Source organism: Aotus nancymaae, unplaced genomic scaffold (assembly GCF_030222135.1).
Source record: "Aotus nancymaae isolate 86718 unplaced genomic scaffold, 86718_ANA_hifiasm-v0.15.2.pri h1tg000057l, whole genome shotgun sequence".
Classification (NCBI taxonomy): domain Eukaryota; kingdom Metazoa; phylum Chordata; class Mammalia; order Primates; family Aotidae; genus Aotus; species Aotus nancymaae.
This window is the reverse complement of record NW_026988471.1, coordinates 27,917,133-27,938,218: the sequence shown is the minus strand read 5'-3', so window position 1 is coordinate 27,938,218 and position 21,086 is coordinate 27,917,133. Positions and strand designations below refer to the sequence as shown.

The 21,086-nt window shown below is 38.3% G+C and overlaps 1 protein-coding gene across 1 annotated transcript in view; it reads right to left on the bottom strand.

Moving 5' to 3' along the window:
- Nucleotides 1-1,198: 1,198 nt before the first annotated feature.
- WDR43 (WD repeat domain 43) overlaps nucleotides 1,199-21,086 on the bottom strand; it is a 58,998-nt gene continuing 39,110 nt past the window's right edge. The window contains exons 12-18 of the mRNA XM_021674438.2: nucleotides 19,193-19,279; nucleotides 17,883-17,914; nucleotides 16,877-16,940; nucleotides 13,807-13,920; nucleotides 12,998-13,067; nucleotides 2,920-2,969; nucleotides 1,199-2,816 (exon numbers count right to left, since the gene is read on the bottom strand). Coding sequence (XP_021530113.1) covers nucleotides 2,634-2,816; nucleotides 2,920-2,969; nucleotides 12,998-13,067; nucleotides 13,807-13,920; nucleotides 16,877-16,940; nucleotides 17,883-17,914; nucleotides 19,193-19,279 — 600 coding nt within the window. The 3' untranslated portion in view covers nucleotides 1,199-2,633. The remainder of the gene's footprint in view (nucleotides 2,817-2,919; nucleotides 2,970-12,997; nucleotides 13,068-13,806; nucleotides 13,921-16,876; nucleotides 16,941-17,882; nucleotides 17,915-19,192; nucleotides 19,280-21,086) is intronic.

Below are 21,086 nucleotides of genomic sequence, written 5' to 3'. Positions count from 1 at the left end.
ATCCTGAAACCATTCCCTGTCCCCACCCGGTCTGTGGTAAAACTGTCAGACCAAACCAGTCCCTGGTACCAAAAAGGTTAGCATGTACTCACTTATATATTGTTTATGGTCATCATGTCCCTGGTGGGATGTCAGCTTCTCAAAGGCAGATATCCTTCATTGCTGCTGTTCAGTGGTTACGTATCAAGCTACTAAATAATCCCTGACACAGAGTAGGCAATCAATAAGTACTTGCTGAATGAATGAACGTAGCATGTTGGGCATTAACCTCCAATGGAATTATAACAACTCCAGATATAGCAATGCACCCAATGTTTTCATTATGAAGATCCAATTTCCGAGCCTCACTCAAAGCATTAACCACTGTACTATGGCTTCAAAACCCCCAAACCTGAAGCCCTGACATCTACTTACATTAAAACATACGCATACATCATTTACACCCAAAGAATCCACTTTTACAAATTCAAGTCAAATACCACCACCTTTTTAGGATTCCTGCCAAAAAGTATTTAAACTACAATCTAGTCACAAGGAAACAATTGGACAGATCCACAATGTAGAACATTCTACAACATGGCTTAATTTGTGCAAATTCACTTAAATATTAAAATATACACACAATGAGAATAACTATTGTGAATTATTACAGCAATATGACATGTAATTACAACATGATTATTGACTTGATCATGGTTGAAGGGCTGAAATTTTTCTAAAAGATTGGGAAGAAAAATTAATCTCAAAAAAGAAAACACACAAACTTTGTTGCATGGTTTAGGAGTGGAAAAAGACAATGAAATACTCTAAAAATACAAGATTCTTTTTGTAACAAGTCTAATTTCACTCTGGATTTTTCTACACCAAAAAAATAATTAGAAATTACCACATGGTTGCCATCAATTACTTCTTTAACTGATCAGCATGTGCCTCTTTCTTTACTGTCACTGCAGCCCTGGGTTGTGAAGTCACAACCCAGCCAAGTGGGAATGCATGAGGAATCAACCAGCTACAGCTGACACTAGACTAACACAAATGCCTTGGTTCTGTCACTTCATTGCAAATTCTAGGTTATGCACAAGCTTTGAAAGCACTTACCTATTTAACACCAGGGAAGTGAAATTGCTTTTTAAAAACCTTCACACCACAAGCCCAAACATGTGGCTCTATTCCTCTACATATACCACAAGACAAGCACTGGGTAAAGATGAATATTTATTCACTTTACAAAGAAAACGGTATTAAATTGCCATAAACAGCTCCATTTATAGACAAAACTGTACATTACACCAGTAGCTGGTTCAAACTTGCTTTCCCAAGATGTTTATATGGCTCTGGCTCTCAAGGTGAGCACACAAATTTCTGTTCTGCCACTGATATTAAAAAGTCCCTCAAAGATTAATGGTTTTGTTTTACATATTCACAGGTGGGAAAGAATAGATCCATCTGCCCAGCCCTTTCTTAGAGGTGAGCCTCCATCTGCATGTCCCCTAGTGAGCACTAAGCCGGTATCGCTCATTCTTTTAAAAAAACAAAACAAAACAAAAAAAACTACTGATAATTTGCAAAGGCTTTTGTAGCACACCAAAATACTTATTTATACATACATAAAAAAATCTTAAGTGATATTACCATTTTAAAGGTAAACAGATACCCTAACACTGCCAAGAGTAGGTAATGAAAAGGAAGAAGAACATTAAATTATTTAATTATAAAAATATTTTCTTTGGAACAAAATTCCAGCAAGGTTATCATTAATATCTAAAACCAAAGAGAAAAAATAAACAATTGTTCTTTGATCCATTAGTAATTTAAATAAAAATGAAAACCTCTTCAAAAGCAGCTATAACTGAAGTTTTTAAAAAGTTGCAGGTAATGAGCTCTTCTAATCTATACACTGATGATTCTTTACAAGCAATTTGCAGTCAAGAAAACTCCTTAATATGGCTACTTCTCTAGTTTTTCAGTTATCATAATTTTTGTTTTAAAAAAATACTTCACATGACAGCTTAAAAAATAAGTGGTTATTTTGGGGAAGCACTTCAAATATTCAATCTGACTCAAATCAGATTATCACAGTTAATAGAGAAGCTAGAGATATTGATGATTTTTTTTTAAATACAATCATTTTTACTCCGGTTTTTAGTTATCCCTTTGTATTTTATGAAAATGTACCAAATTAAATGTACTAAATTAAAAAAATTTTCACTAGTGCTGCTTTGCATCTGGATTTGATGAAAGATACCAACCTGAGATAAGAGCTGACTCCTTCACAACCGTCCAGTTCTTCAACTCCTATGGGAAAGGTCTTTATCTGTACGTAAGTCAATTCTTGATATAACCAATCTTACTAGGATATTATATTATAAAAATATACCATATATTGGACACTGATGTCAGTACATTGCAGAAAATGTGTCTATATACTGTGTAAAGTTTATTAACATTTGAATGAAACACTCTTATTTACACAGTTAAGTCTGGGGCGCTCAGGACAGTAAGGTGGCGTGGAATCCACTGCTGTGAATTTGGAAATGTGCAGCGGTCCTTGGCATCCTGGCACAGAGGCAACCCTCATCACTGGGCAAGGTGAGCCAGAGTTTATATAGTTTGACTGGCTTGCTTTGCTGTCTTCATTCTTCTTCACTTTCATTTTCAGGATCTAAATCAGAATCTCCATTTAATTCTTTTTCACTTGCTCTATCTCTGTCCTCACCATTTTCTTCATCTTTTCCTTCGGCATCCTGATCTTCCTCTTCAGCATCATCCTCATCTTTTTCACTTTCACTCTCCTCCTCATCTTCATCCCAATTATCCTAGTAGAAATATCAACAAGGAAAGCATTCATGAAGGCCTCATTCTTACAGAGAGTATGAGGATATAAAGGCCAATGTATATAGCAGGGAATGAATCACTCACATCAGAATCCTTATCTGCTATTTCATCGTCAGACTCCTCTTCAGAAGATTCTGTAAGGCGAGAAAAAACCCAACCTAATTTTAACACAGAACAGAGGGTATAGTCCAGAAATTACACAAAACCAGATTCCTGAATGTACTTTAGAAAGAAAGAAATATTATTATTATTATTTGAGAGAGAGTCTCCCTCTATCACTAGGCTGGAGGGCAGTGGCACAATCCGGCTCAATGCAACCTCGATTTTCTAGTTTCAAGTCAATTCTCCTGCCTCAGTTTCCTGAGTAGCTGGGACTACAAGCGTGCACCACCATATCCGGCTAATTTTTTTGTATTTTTAGGAGAGACGGGTTTTCACCATGTTGGTCAGGATGGTCTCGAACTCTTGACTTCGTCAGCCTCCCAAAGTGCTAGGATTACAGGCATGAGCCACTGTGCCTGGCCAGAAATATTATTTATATTTAGCAATCATCCAACTAAGCCATAGCTTTTTTTATTGTTGTTGTTGCAGGCTGGAGTGCAGTGGAGAGATCTTGGCTCACTGCAACATCTGCCTCCCAGGTTCAAGCCTCAGGTTCCTGCCTCAGCCTCCTGAGTAGCCGCCACACCCAGATAATTTTTGGTAGAAGAGGGGGTTTCGCCATGTTGCCCAGGCTGATCTCAAACTCCTGGACTCAAAGGATCGGCTCACCTCCACCCCCCGGAAGTGTTGGGATTATAGGCGTGAGCCACCACACCTGGCTAATTTATTCTTATATGTATAAAAGCATATCATTATATTATTCCTTCAAGATCTTACTGGGTCAAATCAATTAGCCAAACCCTTACAAAAATCTCATCTTAAAATACTAAGCTGTATCAGGGCTACCAAATAGCCCCAGTGATGAGGAAAAATTCAACATAGAAAAGCTGGCTTATAAATGAAATGGAAGAATTAGCATGAATTTTAATCCATAAAGTACTGATAATGAAATATTAGCAACTATTATGTTAGATGTATGATTGTTGGGGGAACGTTCAAACGTTAAAAAACAAACACAGCTAGACTCTTTTCGAAGCACCAAGGAAGACATATCTCACAATGGAGAGGAAAAAAACTGCCAGTAATCTTAGTATCATTAGTGAAAGAACATGCACAATGTGGTTCTTGGTGTGATGCAGTATGAACAATCAGCATTGAGGAAACCCCTCCAAGAACAAAATCTAATCAAACCTTTAGCCGTCACATCCAGTTTAAAGGAATTGTAGCATAGAGGAGCAAATTAAAAGAAACCAAAAGGAAGCAAAGCCACAACCGCAAGGTGGGGCATTCTGCGAATACACTTCCCAGTCTCTTCAGCAAGTCCATGTCATGAAAAGCTGAGTTCTTAAAGACTAAAACGAGACTTCAGAAACACAGTAGCCAGATTCAATACCCTCATGACGCAAAACTCGAGTCTAGTATGGAAAAATCAGCTTTAAAGGATATTTTATGGATAACTGGAAAAAGATGAAGATGAACTAAGCATTAGATAAAACTAAGGATTTGATTTCATTAGGTGTGCTAATGTTAATGAGGTTCCTATTTTTTTTGAGATATTCTAACATTCTTCTTATAGCTACTTTTTCTTAAGAAAATAAATCATTATCCACAGATGAAGTTTCCTTATGTGGCCATCTCCCTAAGCCCATTCCCCAAAAGAAACCACTATTGTGAGCTTATCATTCCCCACTATGCTGTTACAATGGATACATTACCCAAGAATTACACATGCACATATTTACGAAAAACATATGCAGCAGTTCGCCCTAATATGCTTTCCTTTCCGGAGTTTCAGCTTCCCACGGCAACTGCAGTCCAAAAATATTAAATGGAAAATGTAACAAATCAAGGATTCCTAAGTTTGAAATTGAGCGCCATGATGTGTAGCATGATGAAGTGTCCCGCTAACAGGCTCCTCCTGGACAGAGGGGTAAATCATCCCTTTGTCCAGCTTCGTTAGTCATTTGGTAGCCACCTCAGTTACCAAATCAAATGTTGCAGTATCGCAGAGCTTATGTTCAAGCCACCCTGATTTTGCTTACTAACACTTTACTAATAATTACAGTTTTAATTTCTTACTGTGCCTGCTGGTATGTATGTATAGGGAAAAAACAGTACATATGAGGTCTGTACCATCCAAGGTTTCGGGCATCCACTGGGGGCCTGGGAATGTATCCCTGAGGATAAGGAGGCAATACTCTTACTATTGTTTTGTGAGTTATCAAACTTACACATCTACACACAATTATACAATGCTATACAGAAGATATCATTTTGTGACTTGATTTTATAATCAGACTTACGCATGTTAACTCAGACCTCTACTCCAGGCACTCACTAATGTCGTGTTATGCTAAAGGAATAACCCATCTTAAACACATTCTCACTAATGAAGAATTATGCTGTTTACAAGTCTTTTTCTTAATTATAAAGGTCACAGTGAACATACTTATATAATCTCTTTACTTACATGTTTTAAAGCTACGTTGTCAAGCCTTTTAGCCTTAAAATGCTTTCACATTCTTAAAAAACTGAGGGATCCGAAAAGTTTTTGTTTATGTGGGGAAAGTATACCTATATTTATCACATTCAAATTCTTTTTTTTTTTTTTTTTTTTGAGACAGAGTCTTGCTCTGTCACCAGGCGCCAGGCTGGAGAGCAGTGGCGCAATCTCGGGTCACTGCAATCCACGCCTCCTGGGTTCAAGCAATTTTCCTGCCTCAGCCTCCCGAGTAGCTGGGACTACGGGTGCGCACCACCACGTCCAGCTAATTTTTGTATTTTTTAGTAGAGAAGGGGTTTCACCATGTTGGCCAGGATGATCTCATGGTCCGCCCGCCTCGGCCTCCCAAAGTACTGGGATTACAGGCATGAGCCACCGTGCTCAGCCTCAAATTCGATTTTTTAAGAATAATCTGTTTACAAATGCCCAACCATTACATATTAACATAAATATTTTAATGAAAAACAGTATTTCCAAAACAACAACAAATTCTACTGAGTACAATGACACTGTTATAAACTTCTCATATTTGCTTCTGCATTCTATTTTTTGGATATGTTGTTTTATTTGAACTATATGAAGAAAATCTATCCTCCCACAGATGACTGGTTGAAAAATGGAGGACATCATGAGCCTCTGAAAGAGTTCTGGGCATCCCCACAGGTCCTCTGTTCATACTTGGAGAAGTTTTAGTCATTGGGGTACACACTAGCACTTTGGGATCCAAGCACTCTGTGAGTGCCCCTGATGAATGGAAGGATACGCAACCACAGCATGAGTTCCCATTTACTCAGTAAATTCCCAAAACTATTTACTGGGCAGACTATCTTCTCCACAATGATACAATATACACCATCAATTAGCACACCAACAGTCTACAGAGCTACCGGTTTTCCAGGGTTAACTATGCCAATCTATTGGTCTAGCTGTCTATTACTGCATATTAACTTTGTAACTCTACACTTCTATAATCAATTTGCTATTCAAGATAGTTGAGGACGATCTAAAATGTTCTCTTTTTGACAGTTTCAGGTTTTGTTATCAAGATTACACTTGGCTCCTAAAATGACTAAATTGTTAGTACATGACAAAAAGGACAGCCCAGTGTTGTGGGTCATGCTTCTACTCCCAGCACTTTGGGAAACTGACGTGAGAAGACTGTTTTTCAGGCCACATGTACTAGACCAGCTTGGGCAACAAAGAGACCTCGTCTCTACTTTAAAAAAAAAAAAAAAAAAAAAAAAAAAAAAAAAAAGCCAGGCATGGTGGCTCAAGCCTGCAGTCCCAGCTACTCTAGAGGCTGAAGTAGGAGGATCGCTTGAGTGTAGGAGTCTGAGGCTGCAGTGAGCTATGATTGAGCTTGAACCACTGCATTCCAGTGTGAGCAACAGAAAGAGAAATCCTGACCCAAAAAAAAAAAAAAAAGAACAAACCTGTTCTTTGAAGGCTCGATAAAATAACCTTCAAAATTTCTGGGCATGATACCTTATGAGAGGTTTTACAAAGTCAGTTTTAGAGCTACTGGCTTTTTCAAATTTTTTATTTCTTTTAAGGTCAATTTTGGTCATAAATGCTTCCTTAAAAATTAGCTATACCATCTAGATTTTTAAATATATTTGCACTAATTGTTCATATGTTGTTCTTCTACTTAAATCTTTTCCATACCTAGCTGGGCATGGTGGCTCACATCTGTAATCCAAGCACTTTAGGATCATCTGAGCCCAGGAGTTTGAGACCATCCTGGGCAACATGGTGAAACTCTTTCTTTACAAAAAGTACCAAAGTTAGTTAGCCAGGCATGGTGGTGCACGACTACAGTCCCAGTTACTCAGGAGGCTAAGGTGGGAAGATTGCATTAAGCCCAGGAGGTGGAGGCTGCAGTGAGCTGGGATCACGCCACTGCACTATAACCTGGGAAAGACTCAGACCCTGTCTTTAAAAAAAAATCTCTTCTGAAGATGGCCGATTAGGAGCAGCTCAGGATTGCAGCTCCCAGCAAAAGCACGGAGGCCACTGCAGGTGATCCCCAGGCAAGCAGGGCCTGGAGTGGACCTCAGCAGTCCTACAGCAGAGGGGCCTGAATGTTAGAAGGAAAACTAAGAAACAGAAAGAAATAACTTCATCATCAACAAATTGGACATCCACTCAGAGACCCAATCTGAAAGTCAGCAACTACGAAAACAACAGGTGGATAAATCCACAAAGATGGGAAGAAACCAGCGCAAAAAGGATGAAAACACCCGAAACCAGAAGGCCTCTCCTCCTACAAGGGATCACAACTCCTCACCAGCAAGGGAATAAGGCTGGATGGAGAATGAGTCTGGTGAATTGACAAAAACAGGCTTCAGAAGGTAGGTAATAAGAAACCGCTGAGCTAAAAGAACATGTTCTAACCCAATGCAAAGAAACTAAGAACCTTGAAAAAAGATTTGACGTAATGCTAACAAGAATAAACAACTTAGAGAAGAATATAAGTGAATTGATGGAGCTGAAAAACACAACACGAGAACTTCGTGAAGCATACACGAGTTTCAATAGCCGTATTGACCAAGCAGAAGAAAGGATATCAGAAGTCGAAGATCAACTCAATGAAATAAAACGAGAAGGAAAGATTAGAGAAAAAAGGGTAAACAGGAATGAACAAACCCTCCAAGAAATATGGGACTACGTGAAAAGACCTAATCTACATTTGATAGGTGTACCTGAATGTGATGGAGAGAATGAATCCAAGGTGGAAAATACTCTTCAGCATATTATCCAGGAAAACATCCCCAACCTAGCAAGGCAGGCCAATATTCAAGTCCAGGAAATACAGAGAATACCACAAAGATATTCCTCAAGAAGAGCAACCCCAAGGCACATAATCGTCAGATTCACCAGGGTTGAAATGAAGGAGAAAATACTAAGGGCAGCCAAAGAGAAAGGTCGGGTTACCCACAAAGGGAAGCCCATCAGACTCACAGCAGACCTCTCTGCAGAAACCCTACAAGCTAAAAGAGAGTGGGGGCCAATATTCGACATCCTTAAAGAAAAGAACTTTCAACCCAGAATTTCATATCCAGCCAAACTAAGCTTCATAAGTGAAGGAAAAATAAAATCCTTTATGAACAAGCAAGTACTCAGAGATTTCATCACCACCAGGCCTGCTTTACAAGAGCGCCTGAAAGAGGCACTACACATACAAAAGAACAACCAGTACCAGCCACTCCAAAAACATACCAAATGGTAAAGAGCATCAACACAACGAAGAAACTGCATCAACTAACGGGCAAAACAGCCAGCTAGCATCAAAATGGCAGGATCAAATTCACACATAACCACCTAAATGTAAATGGGCTAAACGCCCCAATCAAAAGACAAAGACTGGCAAATTGGAGAAAAAGTCAAAACCCATCAGTGTGCTGTATCCAGGAAACCCATCTCACATGCAAGGATACAAAAAGGCTCAAAATAAAGGGATGGAGGAAGATTTACCAAGCAAATGGAGAGCAAAAAAAAAGCAGAAGTTGCAATTCTCATCTCTGATAAAACAGACTTGAAACCAATAAAGATCAAAAGAGACAAAGAAGGACATTAAATAATGGTAAAAGTATCAATGCAACAAGAAGAGCTAACTATCCTAAATATATATGCACCCAATACAGGAGCACCCAGACACATAAAGCAAGTTCTTAATGACTTACAAAGAGACTTAGACTCCCACACAATAATAGTGGGAGACTTTCCCTAACACCCCATTGTCAATATTAGACAGATCAACGAGACAGAAAATTAACAAGGATATCCAGGACTTGAACTTAGACCTGGACCTAGCAAACCTAATAGTCATTTACAGAACTATCCACCCCAAATCCACAGAATATACATTCTTCTCAGCACCACATCACACCTACTCTAAAATTGACCACATAATTGGAAGTAAATCACTCCTCAGCAAATACAAAAGAATGGAAATCATAACAAACAGTCTCTCAGACCACAGTGCAATCAAGTTAGAACTCAGAATTCAGAAACTAACTCAGAACCGCACAGCTCCATGGAAACTGAACAACTGGCTCTTGAATGGTGACTGGATAAACAATGAAATGAAGGCAGAAATGAAGATGTTCTTCAAAACCAACGAGAACAAAGACAGAACATACCAGAATCTCTGGGACACATTTAAAGCAGTGTCTAGAGGAAAACATACAGCAATAAGTGCCCACATGAGAAGCAAGGAGAGATCTAAAATTGACACCCTATCATCAAAATTGAAAGAGCTAGAGGAGCAAGATCAAAAAAACTCAAAACCTAGGCAAAAGACAAGAAATAACTAAGATCAGAGCAGAATTGAAGGAGACAGACACAAAAAATCCTTCAAAAAAATCAATAAATCCAGGAGCTGGTTTTTCAAAAAGATCAACAAAATAGACAGACCACTAGCCAGATTAATAAAAAAGAAAAGAGAGAATAATCAAATAGATGCAATAAAAAACGATAAAGGGGATATCCCCACAGATTCCACAGAAATACAAACCATCATCAGAGATTATTACAAACAACTCTATGCACAAAAACTAGTAAACCTGGAAGAAATGGATAAATTCCTGGACACTTGCATCCTCCCAAGCCTAAACCAGGAAGAAGTCAAAACCGTGAATAGACCAATAACAAGGTCTGAAGTTGAGGCAGCAATTAATAGCCTACCACCCAAAAAAAGCCCAGGTCCAGATGGGTTCACAGCCGAATTCTACCAGACATACAAAGAGGAGCTGGTACCATTCCTTCTGAAACTATTCCAAACAATCCAAAAAGAGGGAATCCTTCCCAAATCATTTTATGAGACCAATACCATCCTGATACCAAAGACCGGCAGAGACCCAGCCAAGAAAAGAAAACTTCAGGCCAATATCCATGATGAACATAGATGCAAAAATCTTCAATAAAATACTGGCAAACCAACTGCGCCAGCACATCAAAAAGCTTATCAACAATGATCAAGTAGGCTTCATCCTGGGGATGCAAGGCTGGTTCAACATATGCAAGTCTATAAGCGTAACTCACCACATAAACAAAACCAAAGACAAAAACCACATGATTATCTCAATTGATGCAGAGAAGGCCTTGGACAAAATTCAACAGCCCTTTATGCTAAAAACCCTCAATAAACTAGGTATTAATGGAACGCATCTCAAAATAATAAAAGCTATTTACGACAAACCAACAGCCAATATCATACTGAATGGGCAAAAACTGGAAGCATTCCCTTTGAAATCTGGCACTAGACAAGGATGCCCTCTCTCACCACTTCTATTCACAATATAGTATTGGAAGTTCTAGCCAGAGCAATCAGGCAAGAAAAAGAAATAAAGGGTATTCAATTAGGAAAGGAGGAAGTCAAATTGTCTCTATTTGTAGACAACATAATTGTATATTTAGAAGACCCCATCGTCTCAGCCCAAAATCTCCTGAAACTGATAAGCAACTTCAGCAAAGTCTCAGGATACAAAATCAATGTGCAAAAATCACAAGCATTCCTATACACCAATAACGGACTTAAAGAGAGCCAAATCAGGAATGAACTGCCATTCACAATTGCTACAAAGAGAATAAAATATCTAGGAATACAACTAACAAGGCATGTAAAGGTCCTCTTCAAGGAGAACTACAAACCACTACTCAACAAAGTAAGAGAGGACACAAACAGATAGAGAAACATTCCGTGCTCATAGTTAGGAAGAATCAATATCGTGAAAACGGCCATACTGCCCAAAGTAATTTACAGATTCAAAGCTATCCCCATCAAGCCACCTATGACCCTCTCCACAGAACTGGAAAAAACCAACTTAAACTTCATATGGAACCAAAAGAGAGCACGCATAGCCAATTCTAAGCAAAAAGAACAAAGCTGGAAGCATCACACTTCCGGACTTCAAACTATACTACAAGGCTATAGTAATCAAAACAGCATGGTACTGGTACCAGAGATATAGACAAATGGAACAGAACAGAGGCCTCGGAGGCAATGCCACACATCTACAACCATCTGATCTTTCACAAACCTGACAAAAACAAGCAATGGGGAAAGGATTCCCTGTTTAATAAATGGTGCTGGGAAAACTGGCTAGTCATGTGCAGAAAGCAGAAACTGGAACCCTTCCTGACACCTTACACTAAAATTAACTCCAGATGGATTAAAGACTTAAACATAAGACCTAACACCATAAAAACCCTAGAAGAAAATCTAGGCAAAACCATTCAGGACATAGGCATAGGCAAGGATTTCATGACCAAAACACCACAAGCATTTGCAACAAAAGCCAAAATAAATAAATGGGACCTAATCAAACTCCATAGCTTCCACACAGCAAAAGAAACAGTCATTAGAATGAATCGGCAACCAACAGAATGGGAAAAAATTGTTGCAATCTACCCATCTGACAAAGGGCTGATATCTAGAATCTACAAAGAATTAAAACAGATTTACAAGAAAAAAACAAGCCCATTCAAAAGTGGGCAAAGGATATGAACAGACACTGTACAAAAGAAGACATACATGAGGCCAACAAAGAAATGAAAAAATGGTCATCATCATTGGTCATTAGAGAAATGCAAATCAAAACTACATTGAGATACCATCTCATGCCAGTTAGAATGGCGATCATTAAAAAATCTGGAGACAACAGATGCTGGAGAGGATATGGAGAAATAGGAACACTTTTACACTGTTGGTGGGAGTATAAATTAGTTCAACCATTTTGGAAGACAGTGTGGCAATTCCTCAAGGACCTAGAAATAGAAATTCCATTTGACCCAGCAATACCATTACTGGGTATCTATCCAAAGGATTATAAATCATTCTACTATAAGGACACATGCACACGAATGTTCACTGTGGCACTGTTTACAATAGCAAAAACCTGGAATCAACCCAAATGCCCATCAATGATAGACTGGACATGGAAAATGTGGCACATATACACCATGGAATACTATGCAGCCATAAAATGATTAGTTCGTGTCCTTTGTAGGGACATGGATGAACCTGGAAACCATTCTCAGCAAACTGACACAAGAACAGAAAATCAAACACCGCATGTTCTCACTCATAGGTGGGTGTTGAACTATGAGAAAGAACACATGGACACAGGGAGGGGAGCATCACACACTGGGGTCTGTTGGGGGGAAATAGGGGAGGGACAGCAGGGGGTGGGGAATTGTGGAGAAATAGCATGGGGAGAAATGTCAGATATAGGTGATGGGGAGGAAGGCAGCAAATCACACTGCCATGTGTGTACCTATGCAACAATCTTGCATGTTCTTCACATGTACCCCAAAACCTAAAATACAATAAAAAAAAAATCTCTTCCATACCTAATGCCCTTTTTTGTCATTGTGTTATACTTGTGCCTTTTCTTATCTGATCAATTGCAGATTTCTACCACGGACTTCCCTATTTTAATTACAGGAGGCTTGCCAAAGCAATATCTTACACTGACGTTTCACAAAGATAACAGAAACTCAGTCACTGAAAACTAAATGTAATTCTAGAGTGCATGCCATGCCCCCAATCTTTACCTTCTTCATATACCAACTTTGCCTTCTGTCCAGGGGAAGTTGTTTCCTTTGTTTTCTCTGATGCTGTTACCTGGAAGAAGATAAAGTACTGTTCTGAAGTAGAATGTAAGCATATCCCAAGTATCAAGACCGCCAGCATACCCAGCTTCCCCACTGCATCCAACTCATCCTCCACCACCATAACGGAGAACCTTCATATAATAAAGAGTACAAAAATCCTTCAAATACAAGAGGGAGAGAATTACTCTATAAAGCTGAAAAGCTCTGAGGTGATCAGAATATCTTTCTGTGCCAAAATTTTAACTGCATAAATATCCTATAACTTACTAACTGTATTAACAATTGCAATACATGGTGAGAAAAAAATTAGAGTAAAAGTTGAAACAGGCACAACTAAGCTTTATTACTGTCAAATCGATAGGCTTTCCAAGTTAAAGACTAGATCTCAATTTACCAATTTCTCACTGAAATAGGAAGCTCTAAGCCAGGTGTGGTGGGTCATGCCTATAATTCCAGCACTTTGGAAGGTCAAGGTGGGAGGATCCCTTGAACCTAGAAGTTCAAAACCAGCCTGGGCAATGCTATCTCTATGAAAAATTTAAAAATTCGCCAGGCATGGTGGTGCATTCCTGTACTCCCAGCTACCTGGAAGGCTAGAATCACTTGAGTGACGCTGTAGTGAGCTATGATCATGCTACTGTAGTGTAGCCTGAGCGACAGAGCGAGACCCTTCTCAAAATGATCCTTATTCCTCTCTCCATTCCTACCACATCCAAAAGATTTAGCCCAGAACAATACAATTTACTCACTTGTGTAATTAGAAGAATAAGCTTTCCATGAAGGTGTGAAAGTTTCTGAAAAGTTTTGACTCTGCTTTCCATTAACTGGTAGAGTGTCCCCAGCTGGGGTACCAGGTCAGGCAACTAAAGAAAAAAATGATCATACGGCACTATTAACATATTAGAGATGACAAACACACAAATCATGCTCAGCTATGCCTCAGTATTTAGCCACTGCACTACACACATCTGCTTACAAGTACTTCCAGTGACAGTGGCTACTTGCAATACAGCCTAACAACATCACAAATTTTCACAGAAGGCCCTCAATGTCCTAAGAGAAAAAAATAATAATAGTCTTATTAAAAAAACAGTAACAATGATAAAAGGGCAAGAGAGTGAAACTGCAAGGCCAGACAAATTGCAGGGTGGGACTTCTCTGTATTGATCATATTATTTCAGATAAGGCCAATACCCAGTATAAAGTAGACAGGAAATTAAAAATGCCTCTACCACAGATCTCCAGGCTAAAGGGCTTTCCTGTCAATCTTATCCTCTGATGCTAGCACATTATCTACTCTAACTGGAAGGCACCAAAGAGGTAGAGAAACCTTTTCCCAGCTCCCAGAGACCAGTAGAACAGAGTGCAAAGTTGACCTTTTGCATTTTAAATATACTTCCTGATAATGAATCCTCTGAAGCATGCTTAAAAAGTGAAAGTAGGACATTCTCTTTTTTGCTCTCATGCTGCTCTCATTGGAGTCTTTTGCATCGAGAATACAGCTGTTATATTTAGAACACAGCACAACTGCTAAAGGTCTGGCTCCTCCAGGTTCACTGAGGAATAAAACAATGGTAATTTGCCTTTCTCATAAAACCTTAATGTCCCCTTGCTCTCTTTGCTTTCACAGAGATGATCATTTTTAACATTATGAAAGAACACCATGATGGCCATAATTTTTCTATCCTAAATCAACTATAAAAAGCCAACCGAAGGCCAGGCGCAGTGGCTCAAGTCTGTAATCCCAGCACTTTGGGAGGCTAAGGTGGGCGGATCACGAGGTCAAGAGATCAAGACCATCCTGGCCAACATGGTGAAACCCCATCTCTACTAAAAATACAAAAAAATTAGCTGGGTGTGGTGGTGAGCGCCTGTAATCCCAGCTACTCGGAGGCTGAGGCAGGAGAATTGCTTGAACCCGGGAGGCGGAGGTTGCAGTGAGCCGAGGTCGTGCCACTGCACTCCAGCCTAGCGCCTGGTGACGGAGTGAGACTCTGTCTCAAAAAAAAAAAAAAAAAAAAAAAAAGCCACCTGGAAAAATGTAAATGCCTCTTTTTAAAGGAAGCCACTTTGAAGTCCAAAACAGAGCCCTTCTGTCCCACAGCCTCTGGTTGATTTTCGTATGGTCTCTGGGCTCTAAGAACAATGCTGGCTTCCCCACCTCACTCCCGCTCCCGGGACATTCTTTTACCTGTCCCTGTAGCACTACAGAAAAAGGGACCCACTCTTTACCTCTGATTAGCCTTTACCTGCACTCCTATTTCTGATACTTTAGTAAATAAGTATTTCATTCAAATGTCAACTTTAAACAGCAGACACAAAAATCAGTAAAACAAGGTTTAAGGTGACTGCATTCCAATTTATCCCCTCCCTTTTATGTGTCCCTGTTCAGACTATAAGCTCCAAGAAGATGGGGACCAGAGTGTTTTGTACATTGCTGAATCCCTGTGCCTAGCACAGCCCTTGGCTTAGAGAAAGCACTTAAAAATATCTGCAAAGGAAAGAAGAAATGAAGGAAAAGAGTGAGGAAAAACATGGTTTCCTCGATAACTGTTATGGGCTGTGGGGCCCTCCCTATACCATTCTTTGGTTGTTCTGCCATGACCTTGAATATTACACCACAACTACTCAGACAGTTACACCTCAGAGGTGATTCCAGAAAAGATTTCACTACAAGGCCTCCTGGGTCTCTCTCCTCGCTTCTAAGTAAGTAACTCAGGCCACATTAGTGTTGCCTCATTTGCCAGCCAGACTCCTAAGCCCCTATGTCTGCTGGGATCATTCCATGCAATTGCAATGCCCCTCAGCCACCCCTCTCACCAGTGCTCCCACTTCATCTCCCAAGACTCCTGGAGGCTGGAAGACCCACGATCCATCCTTACTGTTTGTCTTGTCCCCATTCCAGCATCTTAGCGAGTTCTCCCCAGACACACAAAGAACAAACTGCTGACCTCAAAGCAGATTAATCAAGTTTCCCTAATTCAAGCCACTGCAGGCAAAGGAGCCAGAGACAGAGTACAAGGGACTGTGACAAGGCAGGAGTTGGGTGAGACTGTGTTCAGAAGAGCTACAGTTTAAAGCACAATTAAGGATTTTTTTCAACCATCCACTAAAAACTGAAAACTTAACGTAAAGCACTAGATAAAAAAAAAAAAATTGAATACTTTTATTTCCAGCTTAAAATATAACTGATGTAATGATGTGGCAAAGAACCCAACTCATATTATGAATAAATTTTTTTTTCCTGGTGTTGCTTTCCCTCTTCTATTTGCATAGGTAATCAACAGCTGACAGCAGCATCAGCAAACTGTCAGGAAGTAAATATTTATTTATGTTACTGTTACCATTAACTACATTTGATCCTCCTGGGGCAAGGCAGGACAGACATGTTAAGCATATACAAAAACAATTAAAACTTGCCAAGTGTTTTAAAAGGGAGAGTAAGAATATATAAAATACAAAAGACAAGTTTTGCTAAGCATGTTTTTATATATAGAGAGAGGAAAAAAACCAATCTAAATGCTAGTATGTCATTATATAACTTTTCTCCTTTCTGTATTTGTAAATATCTCTATACAATGTTTGTTACATTTTAAATAGGGAGGGACCGGGGAGCAGAGATCAATTTATAAAAGGCCACAACAGCAACATGATGAAAGGGCTCATGTCATTGCACCAGGGGTAAAACAAAATCTCTAAAGGAAGCATCTAACAGCTGAAGGATAGATGAGGAAAGGATGGTTTTATTCAGCCAAAGTTTACAATCCTTATCAAAGCCAAACTATTCATACTCAGCAACTGTAGCTGAAAAAGACTCACCGTGGACAGGTATGATGCATGAACTGTTAACACACATTTTAGCCACTGAACCATTAGCACAGCACTGAAAAAAAAAATCCAAGTAAGCCAATGTTCACAAATTCAAAAGTAAATACAACAGAGCTATTAGGAAAACACAGACATACAAGTGAAGATCTACAAATGTTGCTCTGTGAAGATGACTGTAATAAATAAGTCACTGTATAGCACAGTCCATTTTTTTCTTTCAGATTATCTGAGATCCGTGTCATGGATCTTGGTCAGGGATTGGGGACCACATCAGAGAACAGGACAAAACCCCTTCCTCTAAAACAGTTCAAGGATAAAATCCAAGTTTGGGCAGTAGTCTTCATCCAAATTGAGTTCGAATGATTTTGCATTTTATTTTAACAATAAATATAAAAATCTATTCTGTCAAGAATAGCAAAGTCCTCTATTAACATTAAAAGGCAAATATAGACCAAAAATGTGCAAAACACAGTCATAATGAGTTCTTTAGTTTTTCTCTTTTGTGAGCTCAGAAGGCTAATGGAGCCTATGAGAAAAAAAAAATTTTTAAAGAAAAACTACATATTTATCTAGATACTAATAATAATAGACTATAAGCTTAGGATCTTTAAGATGTCATCTTATTTAAATGTTTGATCAGATTATCAAGAAAAAAGATACAGAATTTAGTCTTTTAGCTAAAATATATTTTTACAGAGTCTTAAGCAAATATCAGAGGTTCAGCAGGTATTATAAGAAGCAACTTTACAATATGAACACTAAGTTATTAAATAAAATAAGACTAATAATTTTAATGACCTGCTAATAAAGCTAAAATATCTATTTAGTAGTCTTCCAAAAGAAAACTATTAAATACTAAGAATAAGAATAATTCAACTTGAAATAAGGGAGGTGAGGGGGGCTGATATAAGAGTTTTATTAGTGGAAATCAGAACGACCTAATATTTAATTTCATGCTGTCAGACGACATTATTTATAAGTCACCTAAACATCTTACCTATTAGGATGTCCTTGTAGCCTCTTTGTAAGCTAAGGGAGAGAAAAACACTATTAACAGCAGCACTTCAGAGGCAGCCAATGTCTGCCAATTCCTATGATACAATGACAATACGGAGAAATTATTATTCTAATAAACAGTCTATTTTAAACCAACATAATATAGTCTATGAATAGATTTCCATAATCAGAGTAATTAGCTGATAAAATCTAGAGTAAGACTTATATCAATGAATGTCCAGAACAGGTAAATCCATAGACAAAAAACAGCTTAGTGACTGCCAGGAACTGGCGAGAAGGGAGAATGAGAGTGACTACTAAGAGATACAGGATTTCTTTTTGAGGTGACAATTGTACAACTTGTTAACATACTAAAAACCACTAAAATGTACACTTTAAGAGTTAAATTTTGTGCTATGTAAATTATATCTTTTTTTTTTAATACAAAGAAAAGAAATCAAGGCTAGGCAAACTTTTAAAGTAGGTAGTACTACAAAAACATACGACCAGCTTTTTCTATACATGACAGTTTGTTAAGTACAGAGGTTTCCCCCACCAATAATGGTATACCAGCCCACACTGTTAATATTAAAACTATTCTTGCAAAATACATCATCAGCATGTTAGGCAAAGTAATCCAAGTATAATTTCTAATTACAAAGAATACACTTTATTTTTAGGCCTTATTTTTTACAATTTATACCCACTCTTGTAGGCCAAGTTTCAGTGAAATTATATATACTTAAAAAAAAAAAATGGGCTTTTCTATGTTGCCCAGGCTAGAGTGTAGTGGCTATTTAGAGGTGTAACCACAGCACATTACAATCTTGAACTCCTGGGCTCAAGCAGTCCTCCCACCACCAATTCCATATTGCCAGTCACAGAGATTAACAACCCATAAAAAAACAACACATAAAAAATGGTTTCAATGTTAGGTTAAGGTACCTCACAGGACATAATGGGAAAAACAAAAATGAAAATTTGGGAGGTTTGTGTTGGGGTGTTTACAACAATCATTCCCATGTAGATGGCATGCTGTACCAGCATTCTGTGGTTCACTTTTAAGTTCCAAATGCCTCGGGGTAAACACACACCATAGCCATTAGTGGAAAAAAGGTAAAAATGCCAATGACATTTCCTTTCATTGCCCAGGAATTAATCAATTTCACTTTTTCTGTCCAAAGTACTTTCCTCCATCCATTATTCACTCTAAACACCACGTGTCCTCAGGTATCACAAATCCATTTCTCTAACTACTGAATTTTCCATTTAACTCATGGATTAGGACACTAAAATGAAACGGTCAGTTACCTCTTGCAACAATGGAATAACAGTATGCAGGGGCATCCTTAATACAGTCTTCTTTATAAGGTTTAAATTCCTAGTTTGAAGTACTTTCTGTGAGAAAATAAAAAAATTTATTAAGATAAGCATACTCACAAGCCAAAGACACTACAGAAAATAAAAAAAGTCTGTAAAAATGAATTCTTTACATCATTTAAGACGGAGGCAATAAACTACAAACTAAATCTAGCAAAAGTAAAGGTTGGCGGGACTGAATGGAGTATGTTATATTACATCTTGTGGAAACTAGACAAGCAGTCTTTGGGGATCATTAAATTTACTTCATTACTGAAGTAATTTTACTTCTTTGTGTTTTATTAAAATATCTCTAGACATTTGAATACAGACATAAGCCACTTTAGAGATGTTCCCAAACCTCTATTTTATGAAATCTGAGCTGTATCCAACCCAGAGTGAGCAAAACATAGTAAGATTACTTAGAAAAAAAGAAATCCTTTTAAATTAGGTGTAACTTTTGGGTAAAATGTTACGCCAGTCAAAAGACAACATAATGAGAGCTTGAATCAAAACCCATTAAGGATACATCTATGCTAGAGGTTCAGTCTCCACACTGGGTTACAGCAAAGGACACAGAGCAGACCCGTTCTGGTTCACTCCCTTAGAAGCACATCTGGGGCAGTTCGTTCAACTTCTTCAGGCCCCACATGCTTTACAGAAGTAGAAGGTGAAAATTAGGGTCCTTTCAAAAGGGTTTAGTCCCAGAGAGTCTTTCTAATGGTGTATATATTTTTTGATGATGGTTGTTGCTATAAATATCATGCTCAGAATAGAAACAGCAGTGGCACCAAAAGGGAAAAATAGGGAAAGTCAATTTCCAATCTACTAACTTATTTATTTGAAACACGGGCCTCATTATTTATTTGAAACGGAGCCTCATAGTACTGCCCGGGCTGGAGTGCAGTGACATGATCACAGCTCACTGCAGCTTCAACTTCCTGGGCTCAGGTGATCCTCTTGCCTGGGCATCCTGAGTAGCTGGGCACACCACTATGCCTGGCTAGTTTTTTAATTTTTATGTTGTAGAGATGGGGTTTCACTATGTTGCCCAGGGTGATCACAAACTCCAAGGCTCAAGCAAAGGTTCCTCCTCAGTCTCCCAAAATATAAGGAATACAGGCATGAGCCACACCATGCCTGGTTTCCAACCTATTTTAACAGTTCCTAAAATATTTTTTCAGAATTCCCTATGGATTGAATTTGCTTGTGAAGCTACCTTTACACTATGCCCTTCTAAATCCATCAAGTTCTATTTAAAAACTATTACTGACATAATTAAATAATTTTTGTTTCTTATGCAAAAGAAATAAAACATTTTATATATCATTACTGAAGAACTGAGGGACAGACAATACTGATTCAATAATCTTAACCTAAACTTTGATTTTCAAACAGCCAGAATACAAGATTCAAAACAAACTATGCTGCTATTAACTTTAACAATAATCCAGGAGGTGCTTGATGATACTAAATACTACTCAACTCATCTCTTCATTATAAATAACAGCACAAAGTTCCAATGATCTAGAGGCCATAGGAAACATTCTGCATGAACTAGTCTACAAATTATCTTTTGTTATACAACATGCTTTTGTACTTACAGTCTCCAATTTTCACAAGATGTTCACCCAAACCACCAGGCTTCACTGTCTTAAATGGCCAAATAGAGTGGCCAATGAATACAACCCTGAACAACCCTGAACTTGTTCTCCATTACATATACCAAAAACTTATTTAAGAAACTAAAGGACTGAAACATAATAGAAGACTAAAAGATAGACAGTTTGTGAAATCCACTAGTGCTCTAAATAGATAATGATCATATAATTTGTTGTTCTGTGAA